Genomic DNA, 22,653 nt, shown 5'->3' on the forward strand with positions numbered 1-22,653 from the left:
AAATTTTAATGATAGAATTATAAAACATTGAATTGAAAGAGGTCTTATAGTTCACGGAGTAGCCTCCTTTTGCATATAAATTACAGATGAAATAATAGAGATTAAAAGATCTTCCTAAACTGGCTATTAATTTTCTTTTTTTTTTTTTAAAAAAAGTGACATTTTTAAGTCATCACAACCTTTACAGCATTCATTGGTCTCAGCTAACAGAATACCTTGTATATTTTAGATGCATACCAAATGATATGAGAAATGATATTTGAATGCGAAGAGCCTAGATTCCCCTGTAAATTCAAACTGCTGACCTTTTGGTTAGCAGCTGAGTTCTTAACCATTGCTCTACCAGGTCTCCCTCCATAAGTAGTATGACCAAATAATTTATTTAACAAACTGTAATGCTTTTTGGAGTGAAAAGGACACTATTGATTATTCCAAGGCAACAAACATAACCCAGGACAGCCCTGGACAAACTATGAATTATGACCACCCCCCCTTTTGGTTTGTGGAATTATGAGTCTAATTGTAACAGTCATTTAAGACAGAGAATTGACAGTCACATTATTGATATATCCAAGAAATCTTCCTCTAGTATTCATTCCTGGGAAATGAATGATAATTTTTTTGTTTTTATAAGTTCTTCAGGATTCATCAATGACTGATATTTTAGGAGAGGTGAAAACTCAATATAAGAGTATTTAGAAATTTTAGACTTAATAACTTGGGATGATTATTTGCATTATAAATGATTTTTCATAAAAGGTTCCATTACACAGTGAAATTCTTTAGTGTATTTAACTCTTTGATGAAGGGTTAGCAGGCAGAGAAAACTTGAGCTGAAATATTAGCAGCAACCTTAAAGTCAGTTGAAGATGAATCAGAATCCACACAGAAAATTGTAATTAACATCACCAAGAACGTGACATTGGTTTGTCTAATATACAAGTGTAGTGTAATGCCTCTAAATTATACTTAAATCTAGCAGGGTAAAATCCACCTAGATATAAATATGATTTTAGTTTGTATGTTATATATAATTTATAAATAAATTTTAATTTAATTATAATTAGTCATTTACCATATAGTGGCTATCCATTAAAGAGTTACCCATTTTTGTTCATTTAGATCTGAAAAGTACAAAGAATGTCATGTGGGTACCTGATTTTAAAACTGTTTTTATAAATCGTGACACCAAAAATCATTTTTAGAAAATTCATTTTTCTCTCATTTTTTTGTATTCTGGTTCCTTTTTAATCTTAGAGGCTTTTTCTACAGCCATTTAAAATGCTCCAAGGCCTTTTTTCTTACAGCTTCTGCTTTGATTCTCCATAAAAGATCCTTGGTATAAAGTGTCTGAAAGGTGATTATAACCTTTTACCCCTTACTGGCTATTTTAGAATTTTTTATTTTCTCTTAAACATTGATTTACCTGGTATTTTGGTAAAAACTTGAGACTTGCAAGTTCTATGGCCATCACTGATGCCTCAAGACACAAAGACTGTATAATAAACATTATGTCAAGCCAACCCCTGACTTGACCATATTGTACTGATTATTGTTGCTAATATTATTGAATTTGAAACCCTGATCACGGAAAATGGCCAACACACTACCCTGCCCTTCTGGTATACATATTGAATTTAAAACAACAGCTTGTTATTATTAACAGAAGACAGTGTACTGAGCCCCTTACAGCCAGAAAGATGAGGAAATTGTCAAAGAAGTCATCCTCTACATTTAAGAAAATTGGCTAGCACACATGCAAAATTTCTGGTAGGAATAATGACAACATGGCAGAGCTAAATTTTAATGTGGCCTGGAAAAGTCATTCATTAAGAATGCCACTGTTAATGGAATTACACTACTAAATTGCATCATCAACTCATCCAGCTGAAAACCTCAGGCTAAGGAAGATGAAAGAGATCTTATCAGCCCACCAGAATAGTGAGGACTTTTGAAAGGTATAAAGTAAATGGAAAAAGACCCAAGAAATCCCTTAGACCTGAGTAACCCATAACCCAGTAAACCAAAAATATAAAAAGTTTCTTTTTTTAACTGGAATTTTCTGGTAGAACCATGACGTATACCAAAGATCAGAGCAGCAGAGGTGGTGAAAGGAGTAACGTATAGGTAGTAATTAAGTAGCTACCCTTTAACTGAGCCTATTCCTCACTTTAGAGCTGCTGGTCCAGCCATTTGAGAGGTGGACAAATGAGTCTGAGAAGCAAGGTACTGAATGTCACAGATAATTTATGGCCACTTTTTTAGAGAAAGAGGAAACTTTTGCATTCAAAAGACAAATTGTGTACTTACATCTTAGAGGAAAAGTCTGCTCAATTATAAATGCCCTCTTTCCACTTCCCTGCAAAATCCAGGAAGTCAGAATCAAGGAAGGATTCTAGCTACCAATATTCTTCATTCTAGATTCTTAGAACAGATAGGAACTGGCAACCAATATCAGTAAAATTTTTGTAAAAAATAACTACCATGAAAAAGAGGCACAAAATCCAACTAATTGATGAAAATTTTTAGCTAATACTCCCAATTTTAAGAAGAGGCTATTACGGAGGAGGAAGAGAATTCTTAGAAAGCAAAAACAAAATTCCCAAAATTCAAGGTGGAAAATTAGTAAGTAGCCTGAATGGATCCACCCAAATATCTGTTTAGTTGGCTAGAGAGCAAACTAAGGGATTTTGTTCCAGAGAGCAGTGCAAAAGAAGAAAGAAATGAAAAGTATGAGAGAGAAATTAAGAGACAAGGAAACAGATTCAGAAATTATTTATTGTATTATTATCTGGTAGGAGCTCTATAAACAGAACAAAGAATGGAGGGAAGGCACTAATCAAAGGACATGCAGTCAGAAAGTTTACTACCCATACATTCTATGCACAGAGTGTTACTTGAGTGTGTTTTCTAGCAAAATGAAAAATAAAGAAAACAAAAAGTATAAGAAACATTGGTGAGCAAATAAATCAGAAAAACTTGGGAGCTGAGTGTAAATACTATGGCTGTGAAGCTTAAGGAAAATATAAGATGTCAGGAATAATCCCAGTAAATATAAATAAAATATAAATAAAAAATGCTTTATTAAAAGACAGATGGTCATTTGAGGTTAAAATAAATAAAAAATAGCTATATACACCTTTAAATAACCACCAAAAAAAAAAAAAACCCATTGCCATCAGGTCAGTTCCGACTCATAGTGACCCTGTAGGACAGAGTACAACTGCCCCATAGTGTTCCAAGGCTATGATCTTTATAGAAACAGATTGCCATATCTTCCTTTCCACCAGTGGCTGATAGGTTCGAGCCGCTGACTTTTTGGCACTTAACCGTTGCACCTTAACCAAAACCCATTTGCTGTCAAGGTGATTCAGACTCATAGCAACCCTATAGGAAAGGGTAGAACTGCCCCATAGAGTTCCCAAGAAGCAGCTGGTAGATTCTAACTGCCAGCCTTTAGATTAGCAGCCAAACACTTAACCACTGTGCCACCAGGGCTGTTTAGTCACAGAATCTTGATGTTCAGTATAGGTTTTAGTTTTTACAGCAGTTTTGAAACATTTTGTTTTTCTGTTTTCTGCTCCTTTTCTTCTTTGACACTAGGTATTATTGTTGTGTGCCACTTGTGTCAGTATTGGACTCTTACTGCACCAGTTGTGTCACTGTTGGAATGTTACTGGTTGTGTAGGAATAGTTTTTCAGAACTTTGGAGCATTTGAAGGTGTCTTGCTGCACACCTTTGCCCCTGTTCTTTCCAAGTAGAGGTGCTTATCGGTATTATCTACTTTGGCTTTACCAGAAGTCACTGGGATAGCGTGTGGTACGGGTGTGTGTATGGTTTTCCTGAACAATTCAGGAACCAGGGTGTGAGATGTGGAAATGAAAAATTAAGGAGGTAGATGGCAAAGCGTTGAATAGGTCATGCAAATGCATATCAAAGTTAACCATAATGGTAAAATTAGGAGTGAGGAGGAAAACCAACTCAAGTGTCAAATGTGCCAAGGTATCAGTGAATAACCAGTAGATCTAAAAGGTGACCATCCATACCTTGGATGGAGAAGTTCATTGTTAGCAACATTTAAGAACTGGAACGATGCCAACACCTTCTCCACTTACCTTCCTTAAAAAGCTTCATGGGAGTAATATTCTTCAGAGCTTAATGACAGAGGTAGAGAGTATTGCATAAAGTGTGTGATGAGGAGCTTAAGGGTGTTTGTTTACTGTGGGTAAATGGGTTTCGAGGGGAATTATCTAGAGAATAATGAGCAATAAAGAGGGGCATGGTAGTGGAGAATTTGAGTCAAATGGAAATGAGATTAGAAAAGCGAACAGATGCAGAAACTCACCTTGACAAACTTACCTTGACAATTTTAGACCTTGACTAAGATGAGATAGATGTGAAGGAAGGAGGGATTGGCTGGTACCAGAGTTTCAAATAGAATTCTAGAAAGTAAGTAATTTCCTCTAAAAAAGTGATAATTACAAAGGAACAACCAAGAGTAGTAAGAAGTAATCTAGATCCAGTTTCTGGTTTCAGGAATTCTACTAACTAGCTTTACTTTCACATCCTCATCTATAAATGATGTGGTTAGACTAGGATATCCTTAACCTCACTATTGTAAATGTTTAAAAAGCTAATTGATTCTGAATATTACATCTGCATAATCGACAGTGGAATACAAATATATTATTCTCTTAGTGGCTCTTGAAATCATTGAGATCAAGTCATTTTAATTCTGAAGAAAGCACTTTATTAACTCAAAATATTAGTAGCTTATTCCTTAAACATTCTTTAGTCATATTTGATTTGTTATTTTTAGTTACATGAACATGCAGCCTACCTGGTGGACAGTTTGTGGGAGAGCTCTCAAGAATTGTTGAAAGACTGGGAATGTATGACAGAGTTGTTATTAGAAGAACCTGTTCAAGGAGAAGAAGGTACAGTGTTTGACAAGTTGATTTACATATTGTTTTGGGTTTTGTTGGTAATTATACTATGCTATGTGGTTTTTTTTTTAATGTAGATTATGGAAACCCTGGTGGCATAGTTGTTAAGTACTACGGCTGCTAACCAAGAGGTCAGCAGTTCAAATCTGCCAGGTGCTCCTTGGAAACTCTGCGGGGCGGTTCTACTCTGTCCTATAGGGTCACTATGAGTCAAAATTGACTCAACGGCATTGGGTTTCGTTTTTTTGGTTTGGTGTAGATTATTTCTTAAAAATGAGTATATGCAAATATGCTATGTGTATTTTTGCAAAGAGAGCAATTTGTTTCTCGTAACATGTAAGGATATCTTAATAGCTGATAACATCTTTCCAGATTAAGACTGCTGCTGTGCCATGGAGTTTTTTTTTTTTTTTTTAATCTTTATTATTGCAATGTAATATTCAGACTTTTTTTGTGCTGATGTGAGACGTGAAATAATAATGTACTTAATGTAATAGAAATTGTGTATCTGGAATGTTTTTACTATAATTATACGTGAACTTGGAAAAGCCTGTGACACACAAGGATTTCATTAGACCCTACTGTCCCCTTTTGTCATATAATCTTAAAATCAGAAAATCAATGTAAATTAGATAATTTACATTAGAATAATTTACATTAGAAACAGGTGGAAATAATAGCTATGTAATAATTTCTGACGTGCACATGTTATTATACTTTGCATAGTAAAATGTACAGGAAAGTGGATATGTATACTTAATATCCACCACCCATCTGTCAGTTCGTTGTACTGTGGTGGCTTACGTGTTGCTATGATGCTAGAAATTATGCCACCGGTATTTCAAATATCAGCAGGGTCAGCCATGGTCTACAGGTTTCAGCAGAGCTTCTGGGTTAAGACAGACTTGGAAGAAAGGGCTGGTGATTTATTTCTAAAAATTAGCCAATGAAAACCATATGGATCACAGCAGAACACTGTCCGACTCACTCGCTTTGGACATGTCATCAGGAGGGATCAATCACTGGAGAAGGTGTTTGGTGAAGTGGTGGGCCAGTGAGGGCAAGGGAAACCCTTGGTAAGATGGATTGGCACAGTGACCACAACGATGGACTCGAACATGCTGGGGATTGCAAAGATGACACAGGACTGGGCAGGTTTTGTTCTGTTGTACGTAAGATCACCATGAGTCAGAGTCGACTTGGTGGCAGCTATGTATATATATATCTATGCTTAATAAACACATATTCTGGAACTTTATACGTACTATTAGTTTCTTAGGACTAGAAATGCTTTTTCCTCTATCTATAGCTTTTTTTTTTTTTATAGCTAGGTTTCCAAACTGTCCCCCAGTAGTGCTTTAAAGAATTGATGCTTCATTTAATTCGTATAATAGTACTGGATATAAGTATTGATACGAGATTCATAGTGGACTGAACATGGACTTCAGAATCAAAAGAAATATGGATTCAGATTTTAAAATCTGTCCCTTGTGACTAATGTCCTCATTTTTTCTAACCCATAGTTTACTTTTCTGTATAACATAGGGATTATTTTCCTTACATACCTTATGTAGTTATTGTGAGAATTAAATGAGATGGTATAGTGTTGATTCCCTTTTCTGCTTACTATACCCCCCTGTGTGGTTCAACTCTCGGGTATAATTAGAAAAGAAGAGCCATCCTCTGCAGTTGACTGCCTAAATTGATTGCATCCCAAGTTCACCTGAAGAATGAGCATCCCTCAGTGTTCTAAGCAGTGATGCTAACTGGTACTATGTACATATGCATCATACCCAGATGTGTTCCAGCAAACTCTTTGAAAATATCTCTTTTAAACTTAGCATGATTTCATATTTTATCTATGACAGAAATCATCCCCAAACTTTGCCTAGACCTTCTTTCAAGGTGGAACTATCTTTTGCTCTACTTCTGGTTTTTGTTTACTGGTTTTTTTTTCCCCCCCCCCCCCCCCTTCATAATATCCTTAGCATGAAGATGGCCCTGTTACCAAATTGACAAGGGCCCTCTGCTCTTTAGGTCAAACTCCAGTTGTACACCGGGTTCCCTTTACTTTTTTGATCACAAGAGAATGAACGTATATTCTGCGTTTTCTCCCCGTTATTTTACTTATGCATGTCCCTACCAAGTTCACTGACTTCATACATACTATTTCTAACTAATTTTATTATCTTCCCCAATAAAATCAGTTCCACTTTTAACCTTTACTGCCCAATCAGCACTGGAATAAAGGGCCTAGCATAGTATTCAGTGGTAATTCCTATCCATTTTTCTTTCATTGCTTGTGGTCATGAGGTTAACAAATTACCAGAGCTGGTTAGACCGTCTTCTTTCTGGTTACAAGCCATCTTTCTCTATATCACCCCATGCTCTGTGAGGTTATTTCCAAGGAGATAGGAGTTATAAGTTAAGGGAAAAAGAGCCAAGTTGATATGCTTTGCTGTTGTTAACTTTTTACTGACTTAAATAAGATGTGTAAACCAGTAAATAGTAATTAAATTACTGAGTTTTCTGTCATCAAGGTGCTCTTGATGGACTTACCATATTAAATAACTCTGTACTATTAGGTGTTATATTTCATTGTCATTTGAATTTAGTTGACATTGGGCTTCTTCAGTTTCCAGTCAAGAGGTGGATTTGGGTTGGGTTGGTCTTGGCTAGGAAAGTGAGTTATAAGATGAGAAGAACTTTAAAGTAAACCGTAGTTTTAAGATACACGATATTTTTATGCAGATAGCACGCACTTCCAACATTTGTTTGCCACCCATGCCCTCCCTCCAACGATGTATTATTATAAGTGTGCTTTGCCAATTTTTTTTCCTGATAACATGTAAAAAACGGCATAGGAGCACTTACGAAAATACCTCATGGAGTGGGGAGTGGGGTTGTTAAACAAACATAGAAGGTACACATTATTTGCGTAAAAATACTAAGCACGGCCGGGGAAATTAGACATACAAGTGCGGAACAATGTCTGTATACATCATGACATACATATTCTCATACATTTGTTCATATGCATGCTCTGTTGCATATAAGCTTTGGCATAAGATGGCAGTCACATCAATGTTCCGTGCTAGTATTTTACTACATTTTATGATAAAAATGCTACTAGTTATTTATTAAAACTAATTAACAATTAAGCTATTGTAGCTATCATAGATAGGTGTAGTGTGATAGGTACTCCAGTGGAGAAAATTCTAGGAAATTGAGATGTAGGACTAGATTTTGGGAAAATAGACACATTACCAAAGACTACCAATAGTGGTTGATATCACAGTAGCCTTAAGACTGCATTGCAGCATCTTTAAGCAACTGTTTTATATTCCGGAGTGAAATCAAATTGCTGGATAAACAAATTTGTAGTATAATGTAAAGTTCTGAGCACTTGTTACAGCTCTGCCACCAGATAACAACATGATCGAAACCAAATCATTTAACTTATCTGATCTCAGCTTCTTTATAAAATAAGGGCATTTGACTAGATAATCTGTGGTCATTTCTAATGCTAAAATTCTGTGATCCAGTTGATGTGGATAAATGGAATTCTTCAAGGCAGAGAATCATTAGTTAATTTATAATTTAAAAATATTTATTGATCACCTTCTCTATGTCAAGTATTATGCTAAGTATTGAGGGTACAATATTAAACAAGGTCAGTGCACTGCCTATATGGAGTTTACATTCTACCTGGGGAGGCAGACCAAAACCAAGTAAACATTCAAAATAATTTCAAGGATAGTAAGTGTCTGTGATGGATAACAGTGAGGAGGGGACCATCTTTTGATTGAATCATCTTCGAAAACCCTTTTGAAGAGGCCATATGATCCAAGAATCTAATAGACACAGAAACTAGCAATTGGAATTTAAAAAGGAGTGGGGGAATAGGGGCTCTCTAGATAGAGAAAATATTAGTTGCAAAGTGTCTGAAGCAAGAATGATTTTGCTGTGTTCCAGGAGCTACTATAGCTAGAGCACAGTGAACCAGTGGCATAAGATGAGATTGGAGAGATACAAGCAGAAGCCAGATCGTGCAGAACATTTTGGGTTGGCAGTTCAAAACCACCCATCGGCTCCAAAAGAGAAAAACCTGGTGATCTGCTTCCATAAAGATTACAGCCAAGAAAACTCTATGGGGCAGGTCTGCTCTGTTACATGGGGTCACCATGCGTTAGAATCAACTCAACAGCACCCAACAACAAGTGCGTTGGGGAGCCATGGAATAATTTTAAAAGAGGGAATGGTGTGATGCCGTTCGTATTTTAAGAAAATGCCTTTTGGTTTACACACAATAAGAAAACAATCTTTGATAGTTACAGGGGAGGGATGGGAGGAAAAAACACTTAATAGGCAATAGATAAGTAGTAACTTTGGTGAAGGGTAAGACAGTACACAATACTGGGAAAGCCAGCACAACTTGTCCATTACAAGGCCCTGGAGGCTCCATGGACACATCCAAACTCCCTTGGGAACGTGGTCTCGGGGAACATTTGTCTCAATTGGCATAATATAGTTTATAAAGAAAATGTTATACATTCTTCTTTGGTGAGTAGCATCTGGAGTCTTTTTTTTTTTTTTTTTTTTTGCCCTGCTTTCCACCTGCTCTTGTCAGGAGCCTGGTGTTTACCTCTTTCTCTTCAAACAGCTCAGATCTACCCAGGGGCAGACAGACTAGATCCAGGGCACCTGCCTGCGTCTGGGGTGTTAAAAGCTTATAGGCAGCCATCTAAGATACTCCACTGATATCATGCCATTGGGAGCAAGGGAGAATGAAGAAAACCAAAGATATGGGAAAGATTGGTCCAAGGGACTGAGGGACTATGAATACTACAGTCTCTGCTGGACTGAGTCCAGCACAGCAGGATGGTGCCTGGCTGCCACCACTGGCACCTCTGACAGGGATCATAATAGAGGGTCCCGGACAGAGCTGGAGAAAAATGAGAGGACAAAATTCTAACTCAAAAAAAAAAAAAAAGACCAGACTCAGTGGTCTGACAGAGACTGGAGAAACCCCAAGAGTATGGCCCTGGACACCCTTTTATCTCAGTAATGAAGTCACTCCTGAGGTTCACCCTTCAGCCAAAGATTGGACAGGCCCATAAAACAAAACAAGATTAAAGGGGCACACCAGCCCAGGAGCAAGGACTAGAAGTCAGGAAGAGACAGGAAAGCTGACAATAGGGGACAAAAAAAAAGGAAGGAAAACTTTCAAGACCTGAAAAAACTATGCAGTCCCATCAAGTTCCAGCTCTCACAAGTTTCACTGTATAATAAGGAGCCCTGGTGGCACAACAGCTAAGCGCTCAGCTGTTAACTGAAAGGTTGGCAATTTGAAGCCACTCAGTGGCTCCTCGGGAGAAGGGCGTGCAGCCTGCTTCTGTAATAACTATAGCTTAGGAATGACAGTTCTGTGGTGTCACATGGGGTCTCTGTGAGGTGGAATTGACTCGATGGCACACAACCACCACCACCACATCTTTATAATATATTGCTTATAAATATATTTAAAGTAAAATAACATTAAAATAAAAAAGAAAATGCCTTTTGTAAACATGGTTTGGAAAGGACAAAAAACCAGACTGGCTAGTTAGGTAATTGATACAGTGGCTTCTGTGGGAAATGATAGTAAAAATATCAAAGAGGAAGACAGATTATAAAGAAGGAAAAGCCCACAGCTGAGTTTTAAAGATTGTCCGTGAATAGGGACAAAAGCAATAAAAGAGAAACAAGTGAGACAGCTAATTAACTACCTATAAAAAAGAAAGAGAGAGATAATACTATCCTATAAACCCAAACCAAAACCGTTGCCATCGAGTTGATTCTGACTCATAGCGACCCTATACGACAGAGTAGAACTACCCGCATAGGATTCCCAAGGAGCGGTTGGTGAATTAGAACTGCCAGCCTTTTGGTTAGCAGCCAAACTCTTGACCACTGCACCACCAGGGCCCCATTCTGTCCGACAGAAGCTCAATAAAATGGTGTGCAAAGGAGCTAATACCATACACTGCAGAGGAGAAAAAGGACTATGCAAAGACTACGGTCACTTTAAAGAATTTGTTTTCAGTGGTTAGAAAGTGATAAACCAGAGTTCAAGGTGATAACAATAAAATCAATAGTGAAGAAATGGAGATGATGCAAAGATGGTTCCCAAAAAGTTAGAAAGTTTTGTAGTTATCTGATAATTCATAGTATCAACAGATGCGAATTTGTTTCAATCAGTGTGGCTATTTGCTTGTCTCTGGCTTACGGCTTGCTTTGCCTTCAATTTTAAGTGGTTTTGCTCTCATATCCCAGAAGGAACTTTGGTTAAATTTCAACTATTTTTGAGTCTTCCTAGCATCTGATTTTTCAAGGAAATTTTCTAAGTGGATATGTTTGATTATAGGGCAACAAAATAGATGGCATCGGACACTGTAAGGTTATTATTCAACAATAATACAGATTTTTGTAAATAGTGGAGACTGTTTCCATTCTTGAGATAAGTTGATCTCACTCTCCTCACTTTCTGTGGGACTAGATTTGTTCATAGACAACCTTGAAGTTCCTTTATCTCCAGCCAAATTTGAAAAATGATGAAGTTCTAGAATCATAAACAGAAACAGTATTTTCTGTATTACTAGGGATTAGATCATGGGAGTATAGATGGAAAAGCTGAAGTTCTTTAATGTGTTAAGACAACTTAAAATGTTAAAACAAAAAAAAATGGCTGAATTAAAAGGTACATACACATCCATACTAGGATAATTTTAGTACACAATAAAGGACGTTATGTCTTCGCCTTTTCGTTGCTGTTGACTAAATTTATTATAAAATAATCAATGCAAGCTTTTAAACTCTAATAGCTTGTTTTTGTTTTTCTTTGAATTTATAGTTCTTTCTCTGTAATACTGACGTCTATTGGTCTTTCACAGATGTGGGAAGTACATGAATTAATATACAGAAAGAAAAAGGGAGAGTGGGAGAGACAAAACTAAGCTATTCAGATTAGTCTCAAAACCTGTCTTTAAAATTACATAGGATTGAATTCAGTGAAGGAAGTACAGAACGTAATTGGGGAAAAAATCATGTTTTTTAAATGACATAAAGCAAAAATGAGGAGAGAGATGCACCTGACTGAAAAGATTATAAAAATGTCACTTATCCCAGTGTAATATATAATTTTCTAACCATACCAGTCAGAATTCCAGCATATTTGTGAGAGCTCTGGGAAGTGAGGTGGCAAGGGGAACTAAGCAAAATGATTTTAAAGTTTATATAGAATTTCAAGCTTGTGTAAAAAGGCAGTATACCTTAGTGCTTAACAGTATAAATTCTGTAGTCAGACTACCTGGATTCATATCTTGGTTCTAGTACTAGCTGAGAGCTTTGAAAAGTTATTTCTTTGTGAATCAGTTTCCTCACCTGTAAAGTGAGGATATGTTTTTATCTCTTGAGATTATTTCGAGGATAAAACAAGTTAATCATGTAAACCACTTACACATATACTTACATTAACAGTGCCTTTTTTGTTTTTTTAGGTTTAGGAAATGCATGTAACAAATTGTGTGCTGTTAGCATTATAGAAATACAGTTATCGAATTTACCAAAAAAAAAAATTAGAAGAAGGACTAGATAAGGGAAATTTGTTCAACTAAATATTTGAAGTAGTTGACTTAAGTTATATTAAAACTGTAAATTATGTTACAAAAAAAACTTGTAGAAATAGGTAGATTAGTAAAACTAAATAAATCCAGAAATAGGTCCAAGTGTATATGAGGGCCCTAAAACAGTTAAAAATGGCATTTTAATTCAAAGGGGAAAGCTGGTTTACTTAACAATGGGGGAAGCATAATTGGCTATTCATCAGTGGAAGTAAACTGGCTGATACTTCATACTGTGGGCAAAAATAAAAGCCAGCCAGTTAAAGATATAAAAGTGTAAATAAAGTAAAAAATAAAAATAAAATAAAATGAAAAATATATTGCTATAATCTCCAGAATAAGGAGATATTTTGAAAGCACTGTAAGAAACCCAGAAGCCACAAAACAGAAGGTGACAGATGTGACTTTACAAAAATTAACACTTTCTGTCAAAAGACACCATAAAGAGTCTACAACAAAGGACAAACCAGGAGAAAATACTTGCATCATTCAAATGACAAAGATTACTATCTCTAATATACAAGAGCTCTCATAAACAGATAGGGTGATTAATAAAACATAAAAATGTTCAAAGAATAGACATAGAATAATCTTAGAAAAAGGATACTAAGCCAGTGAACAAGATAATACGCTCCTAATACACTCCACTTCATTAGTTAGTATATAAAACAAACCAAAAAAACCAAACCCGTTGCCACTGATTGAGTCATTTCTGACTCATAGCGACCCAAAGGACAGAGTAGAACTGCCCAGCAGGGTTTGCAAGAAGCAGCTGATGGACTGGAACTGCCGACCTTTTGGTTAGCAGCCAAATGCTGTTAGTGGATGTTTAATAGATAGGAAAAAGCAAAATAACAACTACTGGATTGGCCAAAAATAAAGGGATTTATAATATCCAGTGCTAGCAGGTATATGAGGAATGAAACATTGTCGTCCTTGCAGTTAGGGGTGTGAATTGTAGTAAATAACCTTTGTAATTTGTTGGTGTGAAGATTTTCTTTCCCTTTGACCATTACTCCTTCTTGGGAATTTATTCTACAGAAAAAAATATTTCTTTTAAATTTTATAGGTATTAATGATGTTTTACTGCAGTTTATACTGTCAAAACTCTGGAAATATTTTGTTTAATTTTATTTTTTTATTGTGCTTTAGGTGAAAGTTTACAGCTCAGGTTAATTTCTCATACAAAAATTGATACACATATTGTTTTGTGACATTTGTTGAGATCCCCACAATGTGACGGCACACCCCCCCTTTCTACTCTGAGTTTCCTATGTCAGTTTGACCAGGTCCTGTCCCTTCCTGCCTTCTCATCCTGCTTTTGCACAGGAGCTGCCCATTTAGTCACGCATATCTGATTGAACTAAGAAGCACATTCCTAATGTGTATTATTTTCTGTTTCATAGTCGTATCTAATCTTTGTCTAAAGAGTGCCTTCAGGGATGGTTTGAGTTCAGGGTTAACAGCGCATCCAGGGGGTCATAGTTTCAGAGGTTCCTCCAGTCTCTGTCTAACCATTAAATCTCGTCTTTTTATGTGAATTTGAGTTTTGTATTTTTTCCTGCTCTGTCTGGGGCTCTCTGTCGTGTTCCCTGTCAGAGCGGTAATTGGTAGTAGCCAGGCACGATCTAGTTCTTCTGGTCTCAGGCTGGTGGGGTCTCTGGTTCATATGGTCCTTTGGTCCTTTAGTCCTTTGGGCTAATATTTTTCTTGTGTCTTTGGTTTTCTTCATTCTCCTTTGCTCCAAGTGGCATGGGACCAATAGATATATCTTAGATGACCACTTGCAAGCTTTTAAGACCACAGACGCCACTCACTAGAGTGGGATGTAGAATATTTACATAATAAACTTATTGTTATGATACTTGACCTAGATGTCCCCCGAAACTATGGTCCCCAGGCCCCAGCTACTCTGTCCTTCAAAGTGTTTGGATGTATACAGGAAATTACTGTGCTTTTGGTTTGGTCCAGTTGTGATGACTTCCCCTTTATTGTGTGTTCTCATTTCCTTCACCGAGGTTGATCCTTGTCTACTGTCTAGTTAGTGATTTCCCTTCCTTCTCCCACCCCACCATCGTAACCATCAAAGAAAACTTTTTTTGTGTGCTTAAACCTTGTCTTGAGTTCTTATAATAGTGGTCACATACATATTTGTCCTTTTGTGACTGACTTGTTTAATTCAGCATAATGTGCTCCAGGTTCATTCATGTCATGAGATGTTTCACGGATTCATCATTGTTCTTTATCATTTTATAGTATTCCATTGTGTGTATGTACCATAATTTGTTTATCCATTTGTCTGTTCATGAGCACCTAGGTTGTTTCTGTGTTGTTGCTATTGTGAATAGTGCTGCAGTGAACATGGGTGTGCATGTCTATTCATGTGGCAGCTTTTATTTCTCTTGGGTATATTCCTAGGAGTGGGACTGCTGCATCGTACTGTGTTTCTATTTCTAGCTTTTTAAGGAACTGCCGTATCATTTTCCAAAGGGGTTGTATCATTTTACATTCCCAATGGTGTGTAAGAGTTCCAGTCTCTCCAAAACCTTTCCAACATTTGTTATTTTGTGTTTTGTGGATTAGTGTCAGATTTGCCGGGGTGAGATGGTGTCTCATGGTAGTTTTTATTTGCATTTCTGTAGTGCTAGTGATTGTGAACATTTCCTCATGTGCCTGTTAGCCGACTGAATGTTTTCTTTGGTGAAGTGTCTGTTGTTCATATTCTTTGCCCATTTTTTAATTGGGTTATTTGTCTTTTGTTGTTGAGATGTTGCAATATCTTGCAGATTTTTGTGATTAGACCCTTATCAGATCTGTCGTAGCCCAAAATTTTTTCCCACCCTGTAGGTTGTCTGTTTACTCTTTCGGTGAAGTCTTTTGGTGAGTCACATGTGTTTGATTTTTAGGAGCTCCCGGTTTTCTAGTTTCTCTTCTGGTGCTTGTGCCTTGTTAGTTATGGTTTGTATACTATTTATGCCATGCATTAGCTCTCCTAACATTGTCCCTATTTTTTTCCCATTATCTTTATCGTTTAGATTATGCATTTTAGTCTTTAATCCATTTTGAGTTAGTTAAATTGTGTAGGCTGTGAGGTATGGGTCCTGTTTTGTTTTTTTGCAGATTGATATCCATTTGCGCTAGCATCATTTGTTAAAGAGACTGTCTTTTCCTCATTTAATGGACTTTGGGCTTTTGTCAAATATCAGTTGCCCATATGTGGATGGATTTACGTCTGGGTTCTCAAGTCTGTTCCATTGGCCTGCGTGTATGTTGTTGTACTAGTACCAGGCTGTTTTGACTACTGTGGCAGTGTAATAGGCTCTAAAATCAGGTAGCGTGAGGCCTCCCACTTTGTCCTTCTTCAGTAATTCTTTCCTTATCTGGGACCTCTTCCCTTTCCATATGAAGCTGGTGATTTGTTTCTCTACCTTGTTCAAAAATGCTGTTGAAATTTGAATCAGAATTGCATTGTATTTGTAGATCGCTTTGGGTAGAATTGACATTTTCACAATGTTAAGTCTTCTATCCATGAGCAAGATATGTTTTTCCATTTACGTGGGTCTCTTTTCGTTTGTTGCAGTAGAGTTTTGTAGTTTTCTTCGTCTAGGTCTTTTACATCTCTGGTTAGATTTATTCCTAGGTACTTTATCTTCTTGGGGGCTATTGTAAATGGTATTGATTTGGTGATTTCCTTTTTGAAGTTCTCTTTGTGGGTGTAGAGGAATCCAACTGATTTTTGTGTGTTTATTTTGTATCCTGATACTTTGCTGAAATCTTCTATTAGTTACAGTAGTTTTCTTATGGATTCTTTGGGGTTTTCTGTGTATAAGATCATACCATCTGCAAATAGGAACACTTTTATTTCTTCCTTATCAATTTGGAAGCCCTTTCTTTTTCTTGCCTTATTGCTCTGGCTAGGACCTCCAGCACAATGTTGAATAAGAGTAGTGATAAAGGGCCTCCTCGTCTGGTTCCCATTCTCAAGGGGAATACTTTCAGACTCTCTTAGTTTAGAATGGTGTTGGCTGTTGGCTTTGTATAAATGCCCTTTATTATGTTCAAGAGTTTCCCTTCTGTTCCTGTTTTGCTGAGAGTTTTTATCATGCATGGGTGTTGGACTTTGTCAAATGCCTTTTCTACATCAATTGATAAGATCATGTGGTTCTTTTGCTTTATTTATTTGATGGATTACATTGATTGATTTTCTAGTGTTGAACCATCCCTGTATACCTGGTATGAATCTCACTTGGTCATGATGAATTTATTTTTTTTTTTTATATGCTATTGAATTTTATTCACTAGAATTTTATTGAGGATTTTTGTGTCTATGTTGATGAGGGATATTGGTCTATGATTTTTTTGTGTGTGTATGGTATCTTTACCTGGCTTTGGTATCAAGGTTATGGTGGCTTCATAGAATGAGTTCAGGAGTATTCTGTCCTTTTCAGTGCTCTGAAATACCTTATTAGTACTGATGTTAGCTCTTCTCTGAAAATTTGGTAGAATTCTCCAGTGAAGCTGTCCAGGCCAGGGCTATTTTGCTGACGTTGGGGTTTTTTTTAATACCTCTTCAATAGCTTCTCTTGTTATAGGTTTATTTAGTTTGTCTACCTTGGTTTGTGTTGGTTTAGGTAGGTAGTATGTTTCTAGAAATTTGTCCATTTCCTCTAGATTTTCAAATTTGTTGGAGTACAATTTTTCATAGTATTCTGTTATGATCCTTTTTATTTCAGTTATCACCCCTTTCATTTCTTATTTCAGTTATTTGCTTCCTTTTCAGTTTTTCTTTTGTCATTTTTGCCATTGGTTGTTGATTTTGTTGATCATTTGAGAAAAACAACTTTTGGTCTTGTTAAGTTCAGTAGTTTTTCTGTTCTCTATTTCATTTATTTCAGCTCTAATCTTTATTATTTCCCTTCTTCTGGTGCCTGAGGGCTTCTTTCGCTGCTCTCTCTTGTTCAAGTTGTAGGGTTAATGTTTTGATTTAGGCCCTTCTTTTTGGATGTATGCATTTATTGCTATAAATTGACCTTTTAGCACTGCTTTTGCTAAGTCCCAAAGGTTCTGGGAAGATGTATTTTCGTTCTTATTTGCTTTTATGAGTTTCTTTATTCTGTCCTTGATTTCTTCTATAAATCAGTAATTTTTAAGCAAGGTGTTCAGTTTCCATGTATTTGATTTTTCTTTTTTCCATGGTATTACTGTTACTGATTTCTAATTTTATGGCATTATGAACAGAAAAAATGCTTTGTAATATTTTAATGTTTTGGATTCTATTAAATCTTGCTTTATGGCCTAAAATATGGTCTCTTCTAGAGAATGTTCCTTTTACGTTAGAAAAGAATGTATATTTGGCTGCTGTTTGGTGGACTGTTTTGTGTATGTCTGTGAGGTCAAGTTGATTGATCGTGGCATTTGGATTTTCCGTATCTTCATTGAATTTCTTTCTAGATGTTCTGTCTTTCACCAAAAGCAGTGTATTGAAGTCTCCTACTAATGTTATGGAAGTGTCTATTTCTCTTTTCATTGCTCTTATAGTTTATTTTATCTATCTTGGAGCTCTGTCATTGGGTGCCTATATATTTATTATGTTTATGCCCACTGGTGTATTGACCCTTTAATCATTATATGGTGTCCTTCCTTATCCTTTGTGGTGAATTTTGTTCTTAAGTCTATTTTGTCAGAGATGAATATTGTCACTTCTGCTTCTTTTTGATTGTTGTTTGCTTGATACATATTTTTTTCCAAATTTTGAGTTTTAGTTTGTTTGTGTTTTTGAGTCTAAGGTATGTCTCTTGTAGGCAGCATATAGATGAATTGTGTTTTTTAATCCATTCTGCCACTCTCTGTCTCTATTGGTGCATTTGGTCCATTTACATTCAGTGTCGTTATTGACAGGATGAATTTACTGCTATCATTTTTATTTTATTTTATTTTTTTAATTTTTTTGTGGTGTTGACAGCTTCTTTGTTTCACTTAATTTTCTATGCTGAGTTGTTCATTTGTTTTTTTTTTCCCCCTTCTTTTCAAATTTAACACCATTATGCTCTTATTAAAAAATAGAATGATATCAGCACTTTTGTGAGGATGAAGATAATTATGCATTATCAAATTTATAGTTGGCTAGTACTTTTTTTTTTTTTTTTTTAGTACTTATTCGGACCGTGGTGGTGTAGTGGTTAAGCGCTGTGTCTGCTAACGAAAAGGTCGGCAGCTCGAATCCACCAGGCACTCCCCGGAAACTCTATGGGGCAGTTCTACCCTGTCCTGAGGGTCGCTATGAGTCAGAATCGACTTGATGGCAGTGGGTTTGGTTTTTTGGTTTTTTAGCACTTACTCTTTGCAAGACACTTTTCTATATCAGGTCTGATGCAATTGAAAGCTGTTTTTTTCCCCTTCCTCTACCTTTTTTTTTTTTTTTTTTTTTTTTGGTGCTTTCTGTGAAGGTTCAGGGAACAAACTACCTTCAAATGAAATAGTACACATACTGTTTTATGACATTGATTACCAACCCCACCACATGTCAGTACGCTCCCTTCTTGACCTTAGTTCCCTATTACCAGCTTTCCTGTCCCCTCCTGCCTTCTAGTCCTTGCCTCAGGGCTGGTGTGTCCCTTTAGTCTTGGTTTATTTTATGGGCTTGTCTAGTCTTTGGCTGAAGTGTAAACCTCAGGAGTGACTATATACTTGAGTTAAAAAGGTGCCTGGGGCCATAGTCTCAGGGTTTCTCCAGTCTCCATCAGGCCAGTAAATCTGGTCTTTGTTCATTTATTTATTTATTTTTGTATTTTAGATGAAGGTTTACAGAACAAACTAGTTTCTCATTGAACAGTTAGTACGCATGTTATTTTATGACACCAGTTAACAACCCCATGGTATGTCAACACTCTCCTTTTCTATTTTGGGTTCCCCGTTTTCATTTGTCCAGTTTTCCTGTCCCATCCTGCCTTCTTTTCCTCGTCCTTGGGCTCGTGTGACCATTTAGTCTCCTATATGTGGTTGAGCTACATGTATTATTTATTTATTTTATGGGCCTGTCTAATCGTTGGTTGAAGGGTGAAACTCAGTAGTGATTTCAGTAACTAGTTAAAAGAATGTCCAGGAGCCATATTCTCTGGGTTTCCCCAGTCTCTGTCATACCAGTAAGTCTGGTCTTTTTTTGTAGGTTAGAATTTTGTTCTACATATTTCTCCAACTCTGTCCAGGACCCTCTATTGTGATCCCTGTCAGAGCAGTCTGTGGTGTTAGCCAGGTACCATCTAGTTGTGCTGGATTGAGTCTGGTGGAAGTTGTAGTAGGTGGCCCATTAGTCCTTTGGATTAATCTTTCCCTTGTATCTTTGGTTTTCTTCATTCTCCCCTGCTCCCGACAGGGTGAGACCAGTGGAGTAACTTAGACAGCCACTCACAAGCTTTTAAGACCCCAGATGCTACTCTCCATATGAGTCACTTTTCTTTATGTATTTCCTCTTCATCTTTTTCATTATTGTTAATTTTTGTTTGGTGAGTCTTTGTATTTTTCTTCTTTTTTATTTTGATGGGTAGCTTTGTTAGCTTCCTTTGTGGTTACCTTCAAATTTGCCCGTTTTTCTAAGTTTAAATTGATTTTATATTTCTTGATACTGCTGTAACTTCCTCTTCATATGGAAGTTCTGTGACTACACTGTTTAATCCATCTTTTTTATATTGCCGTTGTCATCGTTTACATATCGATGTCTCTGGTTCCCTATTTTCAGTCTTTTAGCTTTTACTTTTTTTCTTGCAACTTACCTATCTGAGTTGAGAACTGATTGATCTGTCCTGTGTTCTAGTGTTAGATTATTGTCTGATATCGTTGGTTCTCTAACCAGAGGACTCCTTTTAATATATTTTGTAATTTTTGTTTGGTTTTTACAAATTCCCTTAACTTTTGTTTGTCTAATTTCACCAACTTATTTGAGAGACAGTTTTGATGGATATATAATTCTTTGTTGGCATTTTTTTCCTTCAAGGCTTTATTATGTCATCCCATTGCCTTTTTGTCTGCATGGTTTCTGCTTAGTCAGATCTTGGTCTTATTGGTTCCCCTTTGTAGGTAACTTTTTGTTTATTCCTTGCCTCTCTATGTCTTTGGTTTTGCAAGTTTGATTATGATATGTTGTGGTGACTTTTTAGGGGGATCTACCTGGTGTGTAGTTCACTGAGCTTCTTGGATAGATATCTTCTCGTCTTTCATGATGTCACAGAAGCTTACTGCCAGCAAATGTTCAAAAGTTCTCTTTGTTTTCTGTTATTCCCCCGTGTTCTGGTACTCCAGTAACTCGTACGTGTTTCTTCTTGACAGAATCCCACGTAATTATTAGACTTTGTTAACTTTTTAAAATTCTTTTTTTCTGATTTTTCCTCACATAAACCTGGCATCAAAGAATTTATCTCCAATCTCGCTAATTCTGTCTGCCATTGCTTCAATTCTGCTTCTATCACCTGCCATTGAGTTATCTAATTTTGAAATTTTATCATTAATCTTTTGGATTTCTAATTGTTGTCTCTCTGTGGTTTCTAGCAGCTTGTTAAATTTGTCGTTCTGTTGTTGTGTTGTTTTCCTGAATTCCTCTATTGCATTATCTGTTTTCCTTGGTTTTGTATGAGTTTTGCCTGATTTCCTTCCTGATCTCTTGGTGAGATCTTTTGAATATTAGTATATTAGTCTTTTGAATTCTGTCTCATATAGTTCCGTTACCTTATCTTTCTCTGGAGAGTGCCCTAATTCTTTATTTTGATCGCTTGCTGGAGCTGTCTTGACCTGCTTTTTCATGTGATTTGATATTGACTGTTGTCTCTGAGGCATTACAAGTCATATTTATTCATTGTATGTTCCTTTACTGTGTCCTAACTTTTTGTTTTTTTTGATAGGACCAAGTCAGCTGGGCATGTGAGCTGCTTTGGTTATTGGTATCTTTGAAGCTCTCATGTCCTATTCTCCAGGTGGTTAGAGCTCCTACTAGGTTTGTGAGCACAGGCGTCCAGGTTGTCAGCCAGTGAGTGTGTGGTGCAGACTCTGACCTACGGTCCTAGATGGCCAGGCATGGCTGCATAGGGGTGTTCAGTTCAGGCACAGGTATCTGGCTGCCATAGGGGACTATGTTTGAGGCAAGACAGGGGACTGATGGCTGTCCCCAGTGCCTGGGTACAGGGCATGTCCTTGTCCTCTAGAGCACACAGTGGGAGGTATTGCATCCAGTCCTTGGGCACCTGGTGCTGTTGGCTAGAGGGACTGTTCTCAGACCCCTGTTGTGGGTGGCCCGATGGAGTGGGTGATACTGCCAACCTTCAGTCCCCTGGTGTGGGTGGGTGAGGCCCCTGCTTAAGGAGCAGGTTGATGTCAAATGTCACAAATCTGTAGCTCCGCCTTGGCTGCTGCAGTTAAAAATGGGCTTCAGGTGTGTGCCCTGCTCTTCTGTGCTAATGAAGGCATGGGATGTTGGACTGGCCCACACAGGCCTAGACAAGGGTGAAGAGTGCTGCAAGTCTGTAGACCTCTTATGCCAGTGGCTGGGTGAAGGGGCAGGGCCTCCCAACCTGCCCTGAGTTCCTGGCTTAGGGGGTGTGGTGTTTTTTAAAGCTGTGTAACTGTAGTGGGCACAGATAGCCCTGGGTTCCTGGCTTAGGGTTCGTAGCCATTGTTGGATATTGCCAAACTGGTGTCGGAGCAGAGCGGGGTGGGGAGTGGGTGAGGGGAGGGAAGCACTTCTCTGCTGTGAAACTCTGGAGGATAGGGGTTATTTTGCCCCGTGCAGTAGGTTAGACACTTGCACTTAACTTCGGCAGGTCCAGTGCTGCTTCCAACCGTCTCTAGAGGTGTTCGCAGACTTGCCACCACCGGCCTCACTAGACGTGGTGAGCCGTGTCCCATGTGCTACTGCTTACCTCAGCTTACATGCGCCAGCTGACACAGCAGCAGGGCTCCAGCGACCTCACGACTGGCACTTCTCCGCTGCTTTTGAATTGTCTCTCCTTCTTGCCACTCAGTCTGACTCTTCAGCTTTGTCTTTGATGATCAGGGCTCC

At 37.4% G+C, this 22,653-nt stretch overlaps 1 protein-coding gene across 5 annotated transcripts in view; it reads left to right on the forward strand.

Moving 5' to 3' along the window:
• Positions 1-22,653, forward strand: part of STAG1 (STAG1 cohesin complex component) — a 519,923-nt gene that overhangs the window by 397,525 nt on the left and 99,745 nt on the right. For all 5 annotated transcript variants that reach the window (XM_023538819.2, XM_064277281.1, XM_023538818.2 and 2 more), the window contains one exon: positions 4,821-4,938. In XM_023538819.2, the coding sequence (XP_023394587.1) occupies positions 4,821-4,938 (118 nt within the window). The remainder of the gene's footprint in view (positions 1-4,820; positions 4,939-22,653) is intronic.

This window comes from Loxodonta africana, chromosome 26 (genome assembly GCF_030014295.1).
Source record: "Loxodonta africana isolate mLoxAfr1 chromosome 26, mLoxAfr1.hap2, whole genome shotgun sequence".
NCBI classification, from domain to species: domain Eukaryota; kingdom Metazoa; phylum Chordata; class Mammalia; order Proboscidea; family Elephantidae; genus Loxodonta; species Loxodonta africana.